Raw genomic sequence first — 19,770 nt, forward strand, 5'->3', positions numbered from 1 at the left:
GAAAAGTTCGTTACAATCTCCCAGAAATCTACGAAGGATGAAGAGGCTTTAGGATGAGGTGACAATAGGGATAAAGAGAGACAATTGTTTCTAGAGCAATTTTTGAAGTAGAATTCACAGAATTTGGAAGCCAATTTAATACATGTGTCAGTAGATTGGGAAAGAGAGATCAAGAGAAAGGTAGAAGGTTATTCTTAGATTTCCAGTTGTAGAGACAATTAAATTAGGCAATCACACCACACTGAAAACACAGAAAATTTAACTTTGTTTTAGGGGCAAGATAATGCATTCTATTTGACACATTTTGGAGCCTGTAGCATATGCAGGTGGTAATGTAGGGTAGATGGCTGAAAGTACAGTTCTGGAAATTAGGAAAAGAGTGTAAGACGGAAGTTGACACTGAGGAGTCTTAATGTTAGCTGAAGCCAACAGACAAAGCTACTCAAAATGTGTAGAGAGAAAGAAGAGAGAGAATTAAGAATGGAACATCAACATTTAAAATTGCATTGAGGAAAGAGAACTTGCACTGATCATTGTTACAATTCCCAACTTTGTATCTTGAGCTACTCCCCATAACTTCAGATTTGTATATCCAGCTATCTACTACACACATCTCCTCCTAGATGTATAATAGGCATTTCAAATGTAACATATCCACATCTTCCTCCCAAAATATGTTACTCCTGGAGCCTTCCCCATCTCAGTGAAAGATAACCCCATCTTTCAGTTGCTCAGGCTAAAAACTCTTGAGTCTTCTTGACTCTTCTCTTTCTCTTGTACCTACATTTATTCCATTATAAAATCTTTTGTGCTCTGTACTCAAAATATAGGAGAATCCAACCACTCCTCACCACATTCACCTCTCCCGTTCTGATCCCAACCACAGTCATCTCTTGACTGAATTATGACAACAGTTTCCTAATGGTCTCACTACTTCTGTTTAGTCTATTATAACAGAGGAGTCAGACAAGACAAAACAAGCCATTCCTCCATTCAAAACCCTCCAATAACTCCCACCTCATTCAGATTAAAAACTAAAGCCCATAGGCCTAAAAGGCCAATATAATCAGATGCCGGTTACCCCTCTAAATTTATTGTCAACTACCTTCCTGCTCACTTGATCCTTTTCTGCCTAACTGATCTCCCTTTTAAGGTTCCTTCAACATACCAACAATATTTCTGCTTTGGGGCATTTTCACCTATTAGGACCCTCCTGGACTACTTTTTTACCCCCAATTATACATATGGCCCACATCCTCAGGTCCTTTAGAATTTGCTTAAGTGCCACCTTTTCAGTAAGACCTTTTTTGATTACCACATTTTCATGGCAGCACTCCTCTTCCACCTCTCTCTCTCTCTCTCTCTCTCTCTCCACTTGTTTTCCTCTTTATTCTTCCACATTGCATGTATGACCATCTGACACATCATGTATTTAATTTTTATTTGTCAGTGTCTGTCTCCCAACTTCTGCTTCCCAGAATATAAGCTTTACGAGGGTAGGGCTTTTCATTGCTCTATACCAAGTACCAACTGCTGGGCCTACATAGCACATACTTCATACAAAAGTATTTGTTGAGTAAGTAAATTAATTTTTATGATGTTGATGGCAGATGATATTTTACTGAGTTCTTACTACGTGCTAGGCATTGTGCCAAGCACCTCACAATTATTATGTGATTAAAGAAATAAGAGATTGTTTCAAGATAACATTGTTCTGGGAACCAAGGAGGATAAAGTTTTGACTAGCAGAGTTGACCAACAGGATCAATGTTAAAATGTAGTCAAGTAGATGGATGAATTAAAATACACTAATCAGCTATTACAAAGTCATTGATGATCTTAGTAAGTCCTTGTTTTCATAAAGTGGTGGTGCTGGGGAAGTGAGACTGGAGTGGGTCAAAATATAACTAGTAGCTAAAGAACAGGAAACAGTAATGTCAACCACTGCTTAATAAACGATATAGTAAGGAGAAGCAAGCCCAGCTGGATAGAAAGAAAATGATATACTAAAAAAGTTCTTTTAGGATGAGGGAGACTTGAGTATGTTGGCCTGCTAAAGGGGAGGAGCAAAAAGAAAGAAGAAATCGAATATCCCAGAAAAAGAAAGTAGAATAATTACTAAAACAACATGTTAGAGAATGTAAAAGAGATCTAGTGCTTAACCAGAGTAGCTCCTTGCTGCACACAAAATAGGGTTCAATTGTTTTCTCTTTTCTTGTTTCAATGAAGTGAAGAGGAAAAATGACCTAGGAATAGAGAAGCAAAGAGCGACTTACAAGTGCCTTCAAGGTTGTCAAAGATGGAGAAAACAGGTCAAAATTTTTTTAGATGATCAACTATTAATTTTGATCATTAAAATATAAAACATTAGGAAGAACAGAGAATACTGAGATGTTATTTTATGGAAGAAAATGTGTTTGTATGTATATGCGTGCATATGCATACACATATATGCATGTATATACATATATATGCACATGTGTACACACATACATGTACACACATGTATATGCTGAATCTTTCTTAGAACATAGAGGGATTTTTTAGTATCAGAGAGCTTAGCTAAGGAACTTCTAGGCATGTTTAACCCTCTGATGCAAGGACTGTCTCTGCTTGATGAGTTTGTACCTGGCTAGTTGGTAGGTGTGGAAGCCCTCATACAGCTACAAACAGACAATTCAGAGTTAATGCTTATTTCTTGTTTAAAGGGTGATCCTGGAATAGAAATAAGGAAATGAAATCTCATGACAGTGTCATCATAAAGTCATCAGCCAGATGGCAGTCCTTGAAATCTAATCCTTAGAGGCTTCTCACAATAATTTGTAATATCACATCTAATATTATCTTATTCACAAATTCATATCTATTCACAGAAATTGAAGACAAAGAAATGAACTTGCAGAGGCTCACATTTCTGGCTTTATATGTTAACATGGACTCTATAAAGAATATGATAAGGAAAACAAAATATTTTCCTACATAGGTCACAACAATAATCTATGTTCAGATCTGGGTTTCTAAACTGTAAAATTTAGTTGAGAAGCAGGCTTCTCTTTTTTTCCATAAATAGATTCGTTCCTTTTAAGCATAAATGGCTATTTATATTTATTCTATGTAAGATGACAAATAAAAATGATCCTATCAAAAGCCACTGTAGAATTTGAAGACTCATCTGATATATTAATAAACTTAAACAGCAAAATATAAACATTAGTTTACTTTTTTATTATGTCTTGAAACTACAACATGGCAGTGACTGATATCAAAGTAAATTTCTTTCAAGTACATTTTATATCTTATTTAACATTCAACAGTTTAAAACTAAAGATTTTATTACTAATTTAAATATTCTTCCAAGTATATAAAAATTTTGCCTAGGTTTCTCCATATGACTGAAAGTCTCAGTGCAGTCAATACATAAGTGTTTCATAGTAAAATGGTGTCTAATCTGAACTATGAGAAATGATGCAATCAGAATGCTTTCCACAGAATCCCTCCTACCAAAAAAGCTGTAGTTATAGAACTTTTTCAAAGATATGAGATACTTTTTCTCCATAACCCAAATATTGATATTATTAATCTTTCCTTTTTAAGATGAGTTTAATATAACAACAAAAGTGAAAGTGCCATCCTGTCATAGTTGTAGTTTTTGAGACCAACAGAAATACCATGGATTACTATGCAGCCATAAAAAAGAATGAGATCATGTCCTTTGCAGGGACATGGATGCAGCTGGAGGCCAATTGTCCTTATCAAACTAACACAGGAACAGAAAACCAAATACCCCATGTTCTCACTTATAAGTGGGAGCTAAATGATGAGAACATATGGACATATAGAGGGGAACAACACACGCTAGGGACTATTGGAGTGTGGAGGGTGGGAGGAGTGAGAGGATCAGGAAAAATAACTAATGGGTACCAAGATTAATACCTAGGTGATGAAACAATCCGCACAACAAACCCCCATGACACAAGTTTACCTATGTAGCAAACTTGCACATGTATCCCTGAACTTAAAAGTTAAAAAATAAAAATAAAAATAAAAAAGAAAATGTATAAATAGAAAAAAATCAGGCAGAAACAAGCAAATGCATGACAACAAACCCCTGTGTAGAGACAACACTATTTACAAATAGAGGCAATAAGTTTTTTGAAGTAGTGTAGTAAATAATTATTATAAATGTACTCTAAACTGCTTAACCCATTTATGCCTAAGGTTGTAATTTTTTGAATTTTTGCAATCAGACCTCGATGATGACCTTGAACAGTAGAATATAAATAACTCCCACATGCTCAGTGTTCCAATAATGGAACACTAGGATAAATAGCTAAAGTGAACATAGACAAAGATAATCTAGAGCAGGACTATCAATAAAACTTTCTGTGATTGGTGGTTATGTGATGCTGGGAAGGGTAGGGGGTGAGGGGATGAACTTGATTTGATTTTGCAGGCTCAGAGATGGAGGGGAATTTGAGTCAAGATGAATTGTGCCTTGAGTCTCACCTATATCTAATTTATATTAGATTGGACTTTTGAGTTTATGCTGAAATGAGTTAAGACTTTTGGGGCTTTGGGGATGAAATGAATGTATTTTGTCATTGAGAAGAACGTGAATTTTGGGGAAAAAGGGGCAGAATGCTATGGTGTAGTGTTTGTCCCTTCCCAAACTTATGGTAAAATTTAATTGCCATTGCAACAGTAGTAAGTGTGATCTTTAAGACGTGATTAGGACATGAAGGTTCTGCCCCCATGAACAGATTAGCATCATTATTGTCGGAGTGAGTTTCATATAAGGCAAGTTTGGTCCCATTTTTTCTCTCTTTTGTTCTTCCACCTTCCATCATGGAATCATGACACAACAAGAAGGCCCTTACCAGATTCCAGCTCCTTGATCTTGGACTTCCCAGCCTCCAGAAATATGAGCTAACAAATCCCTGTTCATTATAAATTACCCAGTCTGTGGTATTCTGTTATGGAAGCACAAAAAGGACTAAGACAAGGACAACAGAAGTAGGTTGCATTTGGAGAAAGAGATTGGAAGAAGGCAAAGATGAGTTTAGCTTTGGACCTCTTCAATGTGAAGTTCCTGTGGGACATTAACATAGAAAGAAAGCAGTGATCTCTATATGTCTAAAACTCAAAAGATCATTCTCAGCTGGAATTATAGATGGATAGTCATCAACAGACTGAAACTATACAAGTGGATGAATTCTTGTACAGGGTACATGTGAAGTGAGAAAAGAACAGGGAAGAACTTTATAGACATGAGTCAGAAGTAGCTTGGTGAATTGCAGATTCTCTACAGGCCAAAAATGTGAGTTGGTTTCTAAAATTCTAATTTACTTTACCCACAGGGGAAGTAACTATATGCATTCCTTAGCTGATAGCTTTTTGGAAACAAGCCAAAAAATATCAACTGGAAGTCATTCCCATGAAGAATCCAAAGACCTTAATAAAACAATTTTTTAAAAACTGAAAGAGTTGCTTGGGCCATCAAAGAGCATGAGAATGAAGAGAGGGGTCTGTCAGAAAGAGTAGTACAGATAGAATAGACCAGTGTCCTGAAGCTCTAGTTTCATACCATGAGCAAGCTTTTTTCTTGGCTCCTTAGTTTATATTCCCTAAACTCATCAAATTAATCTCTGACTTTAATTGACTTTTCCAAAAAGGCTTCTCTTTGGAAAGCAGATATTTCCCACTAAGATCTAATGGTTGACTCTCTGATACCAATTGATTCCATGTGAATAATTCTTCCTGAACCTAATCTGTCCCTGTTTAATTGAACACATACAAGATCTGTATTTTGAGAAGAAAGTCCAAGTCTTGCCATTGAGAAAAAGTAGTTACTATGAGAAAATTTCCAAATATCAGTTCCATATTCAAGTTTGCCCTTTCTCCATCGGGGTCTTTTTCATAGGGCTCCAATTAAAACTTTCCAACTTTAGGTTGAATCTTCTTTTCCATGTTCTTTTCCATCTATACACTTACTGTCTGGAATTCAGGATTAGAGTTGCTCTATTCTCCAGGGTCACTAGCTTAAATTCAGCTTCATAGGAGTTTTTACTGTCTAATGTCTAGCTTAGTTTCAAAATTTAGTTGGTCTCTTAATTTCTATATATCATTATCTCATTTCTCCTAAGACTTCCTGCTCTTAGTTCAAAATCTGTTTTGGCCCCAATGGTGGCTTTTACTTCTCGTTAAAAATCACTGAGCTTATTTTTTCAGTAATTGATGTCATATTTTGGAACTCAATTATTTTTCACCATGGTCTTCCTCATGTTGTACAGGTACTATTTTTTCAGCTGGCACAAGGTAATTGTACATTCTGCAAAGGGAATCATCATTCAAAAAACATTTACTAGCTCCCAATTTTTATATCACGTGGTTCAGGATCTGGGGATATATCACATAGGAAAGACAAAATCTCTGTCCTCATGGCATTCAGATTAATTTAAAGGACAAATATTTAACAATTAGTTTCATAATTTTATATTTTTATTTATAATTGGAATAAATGCTAGTGAAAAAAGCACTAGAGATCAAGAGAGGTATAATAAGGGTACAAAGCTTAGTTTGAGGAGATACTGTCTATAAGAGCTGTTAATTTCCATAGATATATAATGGGAAATGAAGTGATGAGTCATATTACCCTCCACAAATTTTCCCATTGGGTGTGTGGAGTGAGACACGAGGATGATACCATGGACAGCTATAACTCCATCAAGAATCCCAAAGTGACTTATTTATCAAATAACAGGTAAGGCAGTGTGTGCCATGATAAGATAGAAAGATAATTCTTTGGACTTTGGATAGAGTTCTCAAAGTAGACTGATAAATGGCTCTTCTAGCTATAAATCAGTATTTTGCTTTTTGTTTAATCTGTTGGTTATGTCACTACTTTTGTGACAATGGGCAAATGAGATCTCATGTTCCTCATTTTTAAAATAGAAGTCTGAGCCAAGTCAGTGAGTTTAGTTGGTATTTATCATCTTGAACCCTCCCAAGCTCCAGTTTAGCTGGATTGGAAAAACAAATCTTCATGTTCCATACAGTTTCACCACCCCATTATTATAGCCAAGAGTAGTTTTAGAAATAATGTAATTCATACCTTTTATGAATGCTTCCCCAAGAGGCATTGATATTCTCTGTTATCATGTGGACTTTTCTGGTATCATCTGCAGAATAATCCCGGAGAAGTTTCAGGGCCAAGTCATTTGCCACATCTACATTTATCTGCCACTGGCGGAGGTCTTTGGCCAACTGCTATAGATTTTTATGAGAAAGAGAACGAATGTCAGTTTTTTTCTGAAATCTCCAGTGGGAGTGTCTTAAAATACTTCGTAAACAGCTTCTGAATCCTCAGGTCAGAATACGTATATTAGATTGCTTTTAACCTACCATGTTGATTTAGTCAGTCATGACAGTATAAGGTAACCCACCTTTCAGGACAAACTTTTCAAATGCAGCATCTTGAGCAACAACCAGTATCAATTATTTCAACTTAGTAGCAATTAATTGGCAATAAAGTGGGCTTAATTGTTTTATCACAAGAGAAAAAAACTACAAAAATAAGCTCATATATAATTGTTGACTATGTAACATATAACAACATTTGAACCAAAAAAAAATCTCATACATTTCTTTTCCTCTTCATTAACTTGTTGAGTCGTTTATGTAATTAGTGCCATCTACTGGCGTTCAACTAAACGTGCATACAGAAAATACTGAACAACAGAAGAATAGTACTGTTATTCTAGTTACGAACTTTTTGAAGGATCAAAATACTTTTAGAATATCCTACTTTAAAATTGGAATAAACGTCAAAATATAAGAATCTTGCTAAACCAAATCACCTACATTTTCTTCGTTGTTTGTCTTTGGTAATTCAGTGTTTTAAAACTTGCTATCTAATCACTTGAAACATATTTCAAAGAAAGAAGTCGATTAATGGTAGGGTTTGTCTCGAAGCATATCAACCTGAAATTTCTATTAAACATTTCTGCAAGTGCAGAGAGGAGGCTTCTAAGCATTAAGATAATACTAATTGTTAAGATAGTTATATCAAATTTAATACAATGGGTTAAGTCATTGATAAATAGACAGAGGAACAGGAACAGGTAGTTGAAACAAGAGAAAGAGTAGGATGATTTTATTTAAAAAGAAAAAAGTTAACTTTCAAGTAATAGAAAAAGAGAGTATTGAAAAGGTACAATTGGACACCAATTAAATTAACAAAAAATAAAATCCAAAGCTTAAAAGACCAGTAAAACTAGCACATTCATGTGTTACTGCTGGGGACAGTATCTATTAGGACAATTTGGCAATAGATACCAAGTGACATACAAATGCTTATTCCCATTGACTCAGTAATCTCACTTTTGGTACTTTAGCCTAATACAATCTTCAAAAGAAGATCAATACACTATATGACTTAAAATCTTCATTAACCAAAGCAGTAAAAAAATGAGAAACAGGCCGGGTGCAGTGGCTCATGCCTGTAATCCCAGCACTTAGGGAGGCCAAGGTGGGTGGATCATGAGATCAGGAGTTCGAGACCAGTCTGGCCAAGATGGTGAAACACCGTCTCTACTAAAAATGTAAAAATTAGCTGGGCATGGTGGCAGGCTCCTGTAATCCCAGCTACTCAGGAGGCTGAGGCAGAGAATTGCTTGAATCCAGGTGGCAGAAGTTGCAGTGAGCCAAGATTGCACCACTGCACTCCAGCCTGGGTGACAGAGCAAAACTCCATCTCAAGAGAAAAAAAAAGAGAAACAATGTCAATGTTTAATTCAGGGACATTAAAAGAACATAATACACCATTCCAATGGTACAATATAGAGCAAATGCACACAGTAATCACTGTAAAAAGAACACAATTTTCTTGTGTAAAAAACAGAACACAATTTTTAACTACACTGTGTTTTTTTATCTCTAAGAATACGTAATCATGAGCTGAACACAAAATGGAAGAAATTGAAAATAATGCTTCTGAGGAGAAAAATCATTTTTGTTTTTAATATTTGTTCTTTTGTGTTAGTATGATATGTACAGAATAAAAATCAAACAGTATTCTCAGCATAATTTCAGCATGTTTGGTTGAACTCCTATTAAACATATACAATCTATATATAAGGTAATTTCTTAGTTAACTAAAACATCCTAGAATCAAACTAAATAATAGTATTTACTGCATATAGCAAATAGATCCAGATTACCAAACTATTACCAAGAAGCTAATGACAATATCACTGACTTTTGCTATGAAAGCAGAGGACAGTGTCTAAAGGCACAGAACATAGTTGCTGCTCTTACAAAACAATTAACATTTATCCTCGTGGAATGCCTGCCTTTTCTTCCATACTCCTTTTATCAAGCACTGCAGTTTCTATTTTCCACTTTTCAGATCCTCACACTATTTGAAAGCCCTTCTTAGGGAACTTTTGCCAAAGGCTTGCCTTTTCTAGAAATTTCCTAGGGTACAAAATTACCACTTCTTCCCTTCTCCTCCTCACTTAAGCCAAACCTAAAGTGATAAAAGTAATGTATTCCAAGATACGAAAGAACATGTAATTGGCCCTTACTATCCAGAGGGTGCTATTTGCATTTTAAAAGAAGAGCTTATTATCTCTCATCTATTAAATCTCTAATTAATAGCATAAACATCCACAAAACTGAGAACAATAACTTGGTTACCTTTTTTTCAAGTGAATTCCTTTTATAAAAGAGTGAATTGTTAACAAAATATTTACGATGGACCAATATCAGAGCATATATGTATAAGCTCAGGAATACAAAATAAAAACAAAATTTTTAGTAAATATATAATTAAAATCATTTATTTTACTCAAGCAAGTTAAATAACCTTGGAAGCCACCCATCACTCATAGGTTCTTATTTGAAAAGTCTAGATATAAGAGGTTATACTATTTGGATGGTTTCATGGTTATGTGCATATGTTCTAGCCCATATAATTGTATGCAGTTTTTGTATATCAATTACACTTCAAAAAAGCTGTTAAAATTAAAAAACATAAAATGCAGAAGGTGCTAATGAATCTAAAAACATAATCAATAGATCATAAAAATGCCTAAAATTATGAATAACCTATCCTGGAATTTTCCAAAATCTCTGAAAGAAATAGCAAGCTAGAGTTAAATGAGAGATTTCCTACTAAACAAGGTAGTAAAGAGTGAGTCTTGATGTCAGACCAGAGCTTTTTGATGAACTTTAATGCTTGAAAGGCAGAAATACGCGTGCCATATATTTTTCTGCAAAATTGTATTCACAGAGAAAGTTAGGACTGTTATACCTAAGGAAATCCTGACTGAGTGCTAACCCTCACTGAATGCTGCCCAGGTTTTGTGAGGATGTAGGATTAAAAAGTAAAACTCCCACTGATCTTGACTGACATTGAGGGGGCTCAGGCCCTTATATAAACACAAAGGTTCTCAAAGGTAGCCTTTCTCTTTTCTCCCTTCTTAAAGACATTCCCCACAACAGAATGTTTTCCCTTTCTCCTACAGTAATATTCTGCCCGCCCATCTTGGGCTTTACCCAAGTGTCATTCACACTAGGAACCATGACCTTGACCGGTTTTGCCTACCGCTGTGAAATTTACTATGGGGATAACTCCAGACCTCAGAAGGAGTGTAAATTCAAAACTACAATAGACTTCACACACTCCCTTTTCTCTTTCTGAATTCCATTTACAATGGTGTACACCACAGGGAATTGCTTGTGTGGTGATCACGGTGTGTGAAGAAATTTAAAATACTGTGAGCACTAGCTTATAAAAAAAGATTGCCTTTGTGTATGTGTGTGTGTGTATGTGTATGTGTGTGTATTTTCTATGAAGAATATAAAATGCTAAATCCCCAAAAGGTTGGTTCCCCAACCAGGAAAGAAATTTTTCATATTCAAACCCATTATGCTACTACTGCAATATGTGCTTGATATATATTCACAGTATTTTAGGCAGAAAAAGTGATTGTGAACTATGAGACAACCTGAATTAATTTCAAGAATTTCAAGTATTTTTTTCTACTTTATCTTCTCTCTCTTTTTTTTTCTTTGTAAGAACTTATTTTAGTGATATTGACCCTACATGGTAGAAAAGAGAAGAGGAAGTGAAAGAGTAGCTAAAAGCCTGAGCAATACAATGAGCCTGCTAGGTTTGAATCCTGGCGTGATCACTTAGTAGTTATATGGCAAATGGGAAAGTTAAATATCTTTTCTGTGCCTCAGTTTCCTCCTTTGCTAAATGGGAATATTAACAATATTTATGTGGAAATATGATTGCATGGGTTAACTTAGAGAATTCAGGGAGAACATTTACAAAGGTGCCTGGCATGCCTGAAGGATTACATAAATATTAATCATCAGCATCATCAACATCATCATCATCATCATCATCACTACTGCTAGTACATCTACTACTAATTTTAATGAGTCAAACTATATTCCCCACAGTGTGAGCCCCTTCTGAACACAAAGCAAGTAGCTCACTGTTTTATAGACATTGTCTAGAAATGCTGCAACTCTAAAATTCTCCCTTTAACTTGGAAGATAAAAGTGAGTGCAAAGCTCTATCATTAAAATTTTAAGGTTGAATATTGGTTAAATTTGCTTTTAAAATGTGTTTTGTGATATTCACCTACAAGTAAAATAAATGTTTGTTCCAGGTGAACTATTATTTAAATTTTTAATGAGTGTGTCTCAAAGGAACTTCAAAAAAGGCAGTGCAGAGTAATGAAAGGGCATCTTCCCAGGAAGTTTTGCTTGTCCATTGTTTTGCAGTTTGATCTTAAGGAAGTCACTAACCTTGTAAATGCCAGTTTTGTCATCTGTAAACTAGGATGGGGTTACTTGCTCTGCCCATGCCTCCGGCTTGTCCTGAGGTATCAAAATCAAGCAATTGCTTGGAAAATTATAAAACAGGATCCTAATATGTTTATGAACAAAGTTCTACATGTTGGACTTGTTATTTTTCCTTGGATACTGTATTTACATTCATGAACCAAGGGATTCATGGAAAAATTTAGCTCTGTTAGCTAACCACTAAGAGGTCGTTTGCTCTTAGATCCATTCTCTACCCATTTCCTACTCCACTCAGTATTGAGATGTACTAACTCCCATAGGAGCTCAGAATTTCCTGGGATTTCTTGCTAGCTGACTTCTAATTAGGTTAAGTCATGAAACACACTAGTGGGAGATAGAAGAGCATGAGAAAGGGTGAAACAAGAGAATTATCCCCCTTCTCTCTTTGTCTTGGCAGTATCTCCTTTATGTCTCTATTTCCCACTGGACAGCTGCTCCCTCTGTAATTCCAGTACCTTCTGTGCAGACCTTATAGTGGTTGAATTAGCACCCGATGGTTCTGGTTTCTGGGCTTTGGTAAAACTTGTTGGTTTCCCAAACCTTGAGGTGGTAATAGTTTCCTGAAGTTACTAAACTCCAGGTTGCCTCACTGTCTTCTGTTGGGTTTGTCGGCTCCTTCATTCTTGTGGAGCAGCCAGTCCTCTGTATTGAATTTCCTCTGTTTGAAATACCTAATGTGGTTTATAGACTAATTCCTGACAACATGAACTGAAAGAAATCTCACAGTAAATGACCCTACCTACAGTTCCACAGGGGAAATTGAATATATCAGACATATATTTCATGAAATATCAGACTTTACATCTTGCATCCTTCTCTCTAGTCTCAGAGGAAGAGGCGACTTTTCTGTTATTGGAAGTTGATTTCACCATCTGGGCACCCATCTATTCTGGGATCCTCCTCCACATACTCCCTCTCTCTTTGTGTGTTCCAACTTCTTGCCTCTCTGTGAGGTCCTTCTCTAGAGACTTCAAGCATGAGTGTCTCTCTCATCTTTAAACAACAACAACAATATTCTGCACTCTATCATTTTCTTTCCTTCCACAGTCACACTCTTTAGAAGGCAGATATTCACTCATTATCTCAACTTGATTACATTCCTGCCACTCTCCAGTTCATGAAAATCAGGTTTCTGCCATTGTCGTTCCACTAAAACTATTCTGACAGAAGTCACTATGGCAAATTGAATTATTGGCCCCAATTCTTTACCTCTCCCTGTATCCATGCCCTTTGCTAAGTAACTTTGAAGTTCTTCCTACAAAAGACAGCATGCCCTTGACATTGAGCTTGGTCATGTGACTTGCTTTGCCTAATCCCAGTGGTATATTAATAGAAGTAATACAAGCAGAGGCTTGAAATGTATTTATGCAGTGTGGCTATCCATTTTGCACTTCTCCATTACCTTAAGACAAACATGCTCTGGGCTAGCCTACTCATCTCAGGAGGAGAATGAGTGACATATGGAGCAGAGCGACCCCAATCAACCTGCAGCATGAAGAAGTGCCACCCCACCCAAGCTGTAAACTCATGAAAGGCAATATGGGCTTATTGCTATATGCCACTCACATTTGTGAAGATAGTTAACTGATTCAGTTACCAAAAGCCAATGCCTATGGAAAGATTTACGTTCTTATTTACTTGATTTATTTGCAGCAACTGGTGCTGCTGACTATTCTCTTCTTGAAGTTCTCTGCTTTCTTGGCTTCCACTCTTTGGGTCCGTCACCTCTGTATTGTCTTCGTTTTCAAGGATTTTTTTTTTTTGCCTGTCCTTTAAATATTAATGTTCTCCAAAATTCTGTCTCTGGATCAATCTGATTATATGTTGGTCCTCAACTGGAGCAGGAGGCAGGGAATGTATCCCCAGGGTAGTTGTATCATAAGTTTTTTTTTTTTTTTTTTTTAACTTATATCCAAATCTTCTACTTCCATTGACACTACCTTAATTTATGTCCCTATCATCTCTTGCTCAGGTACTAAAATAATCTTTTTTATTGGCTCCCTCCCTCCACTGTCAAACCACCCTTCCATCTACATACAACTGCTTAAATGATCTTTTTGTAATGCAAATAGAACCTCATTTCTCCTCTGCGTAAAACTTTTCAATTGGTGCTATTACCTACAAGACAAAGTCCCAACCTCTTTCTTTGCATTACAAGGCCAATGCAAAGAATCCTAGGTCAATCCTGAAGGATATGACCCCTACCTAAATATTCACTTTCATCTTTTGGTATCTTCTTCCTTTTTGAGCAATTCCATAATTGTCCACACGAGAATATAAATGCTCTGAAAGGTTAAGTGACTTGTTCAAGGTGACATAGCTAGTCAGTGAAAGAGTCATCATAAAAATGCAGGTTTCTGGACTCTCAATTCAGTTTTCATTTCAATTCAGTTAAAGAAGTTACGCATCCATATAAAGAAATTGAAGGAAAAGGATTGGGTTTATTTTAACTGAGCTTTGAAGAATATAAAATAATCTTGATGATTATAGCATGATTGGAAAATTACTATGTATAATAAAGTAAGGCATTTCCAAAAAAAAGATAGCAGAAAAATACATATTTTGTTTATTTTTGAAAATCGCTAAACAATTTGGTCCCAAAAATAAATTAATGTTCTATAAATCCTTATTGGGAAAAGAGAAGCACAATTTCTTCTTTCCTTGTGTGAATTAAAACGACCTATAAAACCTTGTTATGGATTTATAATAGAAATGTTAAAATAGCTGTAAGAAAGCCGTTTCAAAAGTAAAAGCCTCTCACCATTAACTTCAAGACTCATCTATTAAACCTCTGACATTACCAAACAACTCTGTTTCAGAAGGTAACACTCTATACAGGGCATACTATTTAAGAAAATGGCCCTCATTTTCCAGCTTACTGAAAATGATTAATCTTTACAATAGCTTTGAAGACTACATACCAACGCCGTTACTTTTTTGTCCTTTCAACAATGACTACGAGCTGAGAGCAGACTAGTAAATGTGTTATCGGCCAACCCATTAGAGTTCCATTATTTTCTGTCTTACATGGCTTCATGTAATGAATTTTTATAATTAAACTAATGGCATACAATATATTTTTCCCCTCTTTACTTTCAGGCCCCATTTCTCTTCCAGCTTCTTTGGAATAAGTTTTATACAAAAAGAAGGGAGGAGAGGTCTCTAAGTGCTTCGTTACCTTAATTTCATTATGACATTTTTGAAAGCATTCTCTTTATCTGGGCTCTCTCTTTAATTTGCTGACTTTATTAAAAGGCTTAAGCAATGTTGTAATTAACAAATCACCTAGCATCTGAGAAAAGTCGGTTGAGAGAGTGTAGAAATGGATGGGTGGAAATGATTCCAGAAACAATGCCAGAGGACAGAACCCCAGAAAATGGCATTTTTCAGCTCCTTTTCAAACCCCATGAGCATATTGTGGTAGACTGCATTACTGTTCTCAAATATCCAGTGCCTTTTCATGCCAGAAGATTATACATCGGCATGCCCACTGAACTCAGGAATGGCCATGTGACTGGTTTTGTCTACTTGTCACTTCTAGGCAGAAGGTTCAAGAACCATGTTCCTTGCCTCTATGATCATGAAAGGATGTACCAAGATGGAGATAACATCAGCCATGGTCCCCGAGTGACTAAGCTAAGTAGAACACTCTCATCAATCTACAACGAACATGTAACATAGACTATTAAGCCTCTAGATTTGAGATTGCTTATTACTGTAGCTTGGCCTATGCTGACTGACATACCTATTGAGATATGACCTTGTTTCACATAGAGTAGGGCCATTCTAATACCTCCAGTTAGTCCTGGACCAGGACCAGGGCCAGAATAAACTAGCATAACGACACATAAAGAATAGGTTCTCTTATTAATAAATAGGAAGCCGTATAAATGTTGAGGAATGTTTAGAGCAACAATATCCCTGTTTTTCTGAGCTACAGGTAACATCTCAGAATATATTGTATAGGACAGAACCTGCCTATCTTGACCATAAAAGAAAATAGCTCCCTATCCATTGTGTGATGGAGGCTCCCATCTAGGTAGCAGTTATGTTCCACAGACATGGCTATTTTTTCATTTCTATAGCTGGCAAGCAGTTTCATGAAAGAGAAAAATGGAGACTATGTTTCTAAAACTGTGTTCATAAACTTGAAAAAATAAGAAAAGATCTGTAGTCAATGGCATGCAGATATACTTTTTAACATACCATAAAATTCACCCACTTAAAGTGCATAATTTTCTGGTTTTTAATATATTCAGGGTTGTGCAACCATCATTATGATCTAATTTGAGAACATTTTATTTGCCCCCAATGAAACCCATACCAATTAACCATCCCTTTCTATTGTCTATTCTCCTCTTCCTTCAGTCTTTACTGGATGTTTTATATGAATGTATTGATACAATTTGGGGTCTTTTGTGACTGGATTCTATCACTTAGCATATTTTTGAGGTTCACCCATGTTACAGTGCATATCAGTATTTCATTTCTTTTTATTGCTAAATAATATTCCATTTTTGGATGTAGGACATTTTAAAATTTATTCATTAGCTGGTGGACATTTGAGTTGGTTCTACTTTTTGGCTATTATAAATAATGCTGCTCTGAACATCTGTATAAAGGTTTTCTGTGTATATGTATTTTCATTTCTGTTGGGCATACACTTGAGAGTAGAATGGTTCTGTCATATGGTAGCTTCATGTTTAATATTTCCAGGAGACTGGGAAGGGTAGTGGTGGGGGGAAAGGGAGGATGGTTAATGTGTAGTGAAATATATAATACAAAAATATAGTTTGATAGAACGAATAAGATCTAGTATTTGGTAGCACAAGAGGATGACTACAGTCGAAAAAATTTATTATGCATTTAAAAATAACTAAATGATTATTATTAGATTGTTTGTAACAGAAAAGATAATTGCTTGAGGTGAGGGATATGCCATGTACCCTGATGTGACTGTTACACATTGTATGCCTGTATCAAAATATCTCCTGTATCCCATAAATATATATACCTACTGTGTACCCACAAAAATTAAAAATTAAAAAAATATTTCCAGGAACTTTCAAACTTTTTTCAAAGTTGTTTCACCATTTTACATTTCCACCAGTAATGTGAAAATTCCAAGTATACTTTATCTTGTCAACACTTTTTATTGTCTGTATTTTTTGTATTAGCCATCCCAGTGGGTAAAAAGTACTATCTCATTGTGGTTTTCATTTGCATTTTAAAAATAATCAATGATGTTAACCATCTTTTCATGTGCTTATGGAGATCTGTACATCTACTTTGGAGAAATGCCTATTCAAACTGTTTTTCCACTTGTAATTAAGTCATTTATCCTTTTTGTTGTTGAATTATGAGTTTTTACATATTCTTGATACAAGTATCTTATCAAATATATGATTTACAAATATTTTTATGCATTCTAAGGATTGTATTTTCACTTTCTTTACAATATTGCTTGCAGTATAAAAGTTTTAATTTTGTTAAAGTCCAAATTATGTATTTTTCAGTTACTTTTGCTTTTGGTGTCATATCTAAGAAAACATTGCATAATCCATTGTATTTCTACATTTTCTTATATGGGTTTTAAAGTTTTCGTTCTTATTAATATGTTTAGCTCCATGATTCATTAAAATATTTTATTATAAAATTTATTTTACAGAAGTTTTAAAACTTTTTATTTTTAATTTTATTTTGCTTTAACTGACAAATAATTGTATACTTTTACGGGGTACAATGTATGTTTTGATATATGTATACATTGTGGAATGATTATATCAAGCTATTTAACATATCTATCACCTCATATATGTATCATATTTTATAGCAAGAACATTTAAAATCTATTATTTTAGCAATTTTGAAATATACAATACAATATTATTAACTATGGTCCCTACGTTGTGTCATAAAGTCTCAAAAAGTTATTCCTCCTAAAATTTTTACCCCTTTTGATCAACATCTCCCCGTTTTCCACCCCCAAATCCACAGCCTCTGGTAACCACCATTCTACTCTTTACTTCAGTGAGTTTGACTTTTTCAGATTCCACACGTAAGTGAGATCATGCAGTATTTGACTTTCTGTGCCTGGCTTATTTCATTTAGCATAATGCCCTCCAGGTTCATCCATGTTGTCATAAACAAAAGGATATTCTTCTTTATTTAAGGCTGAATAATACTCCATTGTGTATATGTACCACATTTTCTTTATCCATTGATCCATCCATTGATGGAAACTTAAGTTGATTCCATATCATGGCTTTTGTGACTAATGCTGCAATAAACACAGGAGTGAAGATATCTCTTTGACATACTGGTTTAAATTCTTTTGGATATATATCCAGAAGTGGAATTGCTGGATCCTATGGTAATTCTGTTTTCAGTTTTTTGAGGAGCTACCATACTGTTTTCCATAATGGTTGTACTAATACACATTCCCACCAATGATATACAAGTGTTACTTTTTTTCCACATCCTTGATCAACACTTGTTATCATTCTTCTCTTTTTATAACAGTCATTCTAACAGGTGTAAGGTGATATCTCATTGCGATTGTAACATGCATTTCCCCAATGATTAGGATGTTGAGCATTTTTCACAAACCCATTGGCATTTTATATATATCTTTTTTTGCCCCCCCCCCCCCCCCCCCCCCCCCCCCCCCCCCCCCCCCCCCCCCCACCCCCCCACCCCCCCCCCACCCCTCCACACCCCCCCACCCCCCCCCCCCCCCACCCACCCCCCACACCCCCACCCCCCCCCCCCCCCCACCCCCCCCCCCCCCCCCCCCCCCACCCACCCCCCACCCCTCCCCCCCCCCCCCCCCACCCCTACCCCCCCCCCCCCCCCCCCCCCCCCCCCACCCCCCCCCCACCCCCCCCCCAGCCCCCCCCCACCCCCCCCCCCCCCCCCCCCCCCCCCCCCCCCCCCCACCCCCCCCACCCCCCCCCCCCCCCCCCCCCCCCCCCCCCCCCCCCCCCCACCCCCCCCCCACCCCCACCCCCCCCCCCCCCCACCCCCCCCCCCCCCCCCCCCCCCCCCCCCCCCCCCAAATGTTTAAGTGTTTTGCCCATTTTAATCAGGGTATTTGTTTTCTTTTATGATACATTTAAGCTAATTTTTGTGTATGGTGTGAGGTAGGGCCAAATTTCATTATATTTCATGTGTATATCCAGTTATTCTAGCACCAGGTTTTGAAAGTCTATTTTTTTCCATTGAATTGTCTTGGTACCCTTGTCAAAAATCAGTTGACCATAAAAGCAAATGTTTACTTTTGAACTTTCAATTCTATTTCATTGATCTATATGTCTATTCACATTCTAGTACCACATTTTCTTAATAATTGTAGCTTTGTAGTAGTTTTTGAAATTGGAAAGTTAAGTCCTCCAATGTTGTTCTTTTCTCAAGGTTGTTTTGACTATTCTACATCCCTTGCATTTCAATAGAAATGGTAGGATCCACTTGTCAATTTCTGAAAAAAAAAAAAAGCTAGTTGTGATTTGGATAATGATTCCATAGAGTCTGTAGATCAATTGGGGGGATATTGATATCTTAATAATATTAAGTCTTTTGATCTGAGAACATGGGATATTTTTCTTTTTGGTCTTTAATTTCTTTCAACAATGCTTTGTATTCTTCAGTATACAAGTCTTGCATCTCTTTTATGCCTAAGTTTTTAAAACTTTTTGATGCCATTGTAAATATTTTCTTAATTTCACTTTTAGATTATTCATTTTTAATGTATGAAATAATTCATTTTGTATATTGATCTTGTATCCTACAAATTTGCTGAATTATTTTATTATTTCTAATATTTTTCATAGATTCTTTAGAATTTTCTAATTACAAGGTCATGTTGTCTGCAAGTAGAGATAATTTTACTTA

The 19,770-nt window shown here is 36.1% G+C and overlaps 1 protein-coding gene across 15 annotated transcripts in view; it reads right to left on the bottom strand.

Moving 5' to 3' along the window:
* DMD (dystrophin) overlaps positions 1-19,770 on the bottom strand; it is a 2,269,491-nt gene that overhangs the window by 558,355 nt on the left and 1,691,366 nt on the right. For all 15 annotated transcript variants that reach the window (XM_050777140.1, XM_050777144.1, XM_050777148.1 and 12 more), the window contains one exon: positions 7,112-7,266. In XM_050777140.1, the coding sequence (XP_050633097.1) occupies positions 7,112-7,266 (155 nt within the window). The remainder of the gene's footprint in view (positions 1-7,111; positions 7,267-19,770) is intronic.

This window comes from Macaca thibetana, chromosome X (assembly GCF_024542745.1).
Source record: "Macaca thibetana thibetana isolate TM-01 chromosome X, ASM2454274v1, whole genome shotgun sequence".
NCBI lineage: Eukaryota > Metazoa > Chordata > Mammalia > Primates > Cercopithecidae > Macaca > Macaca thibetana.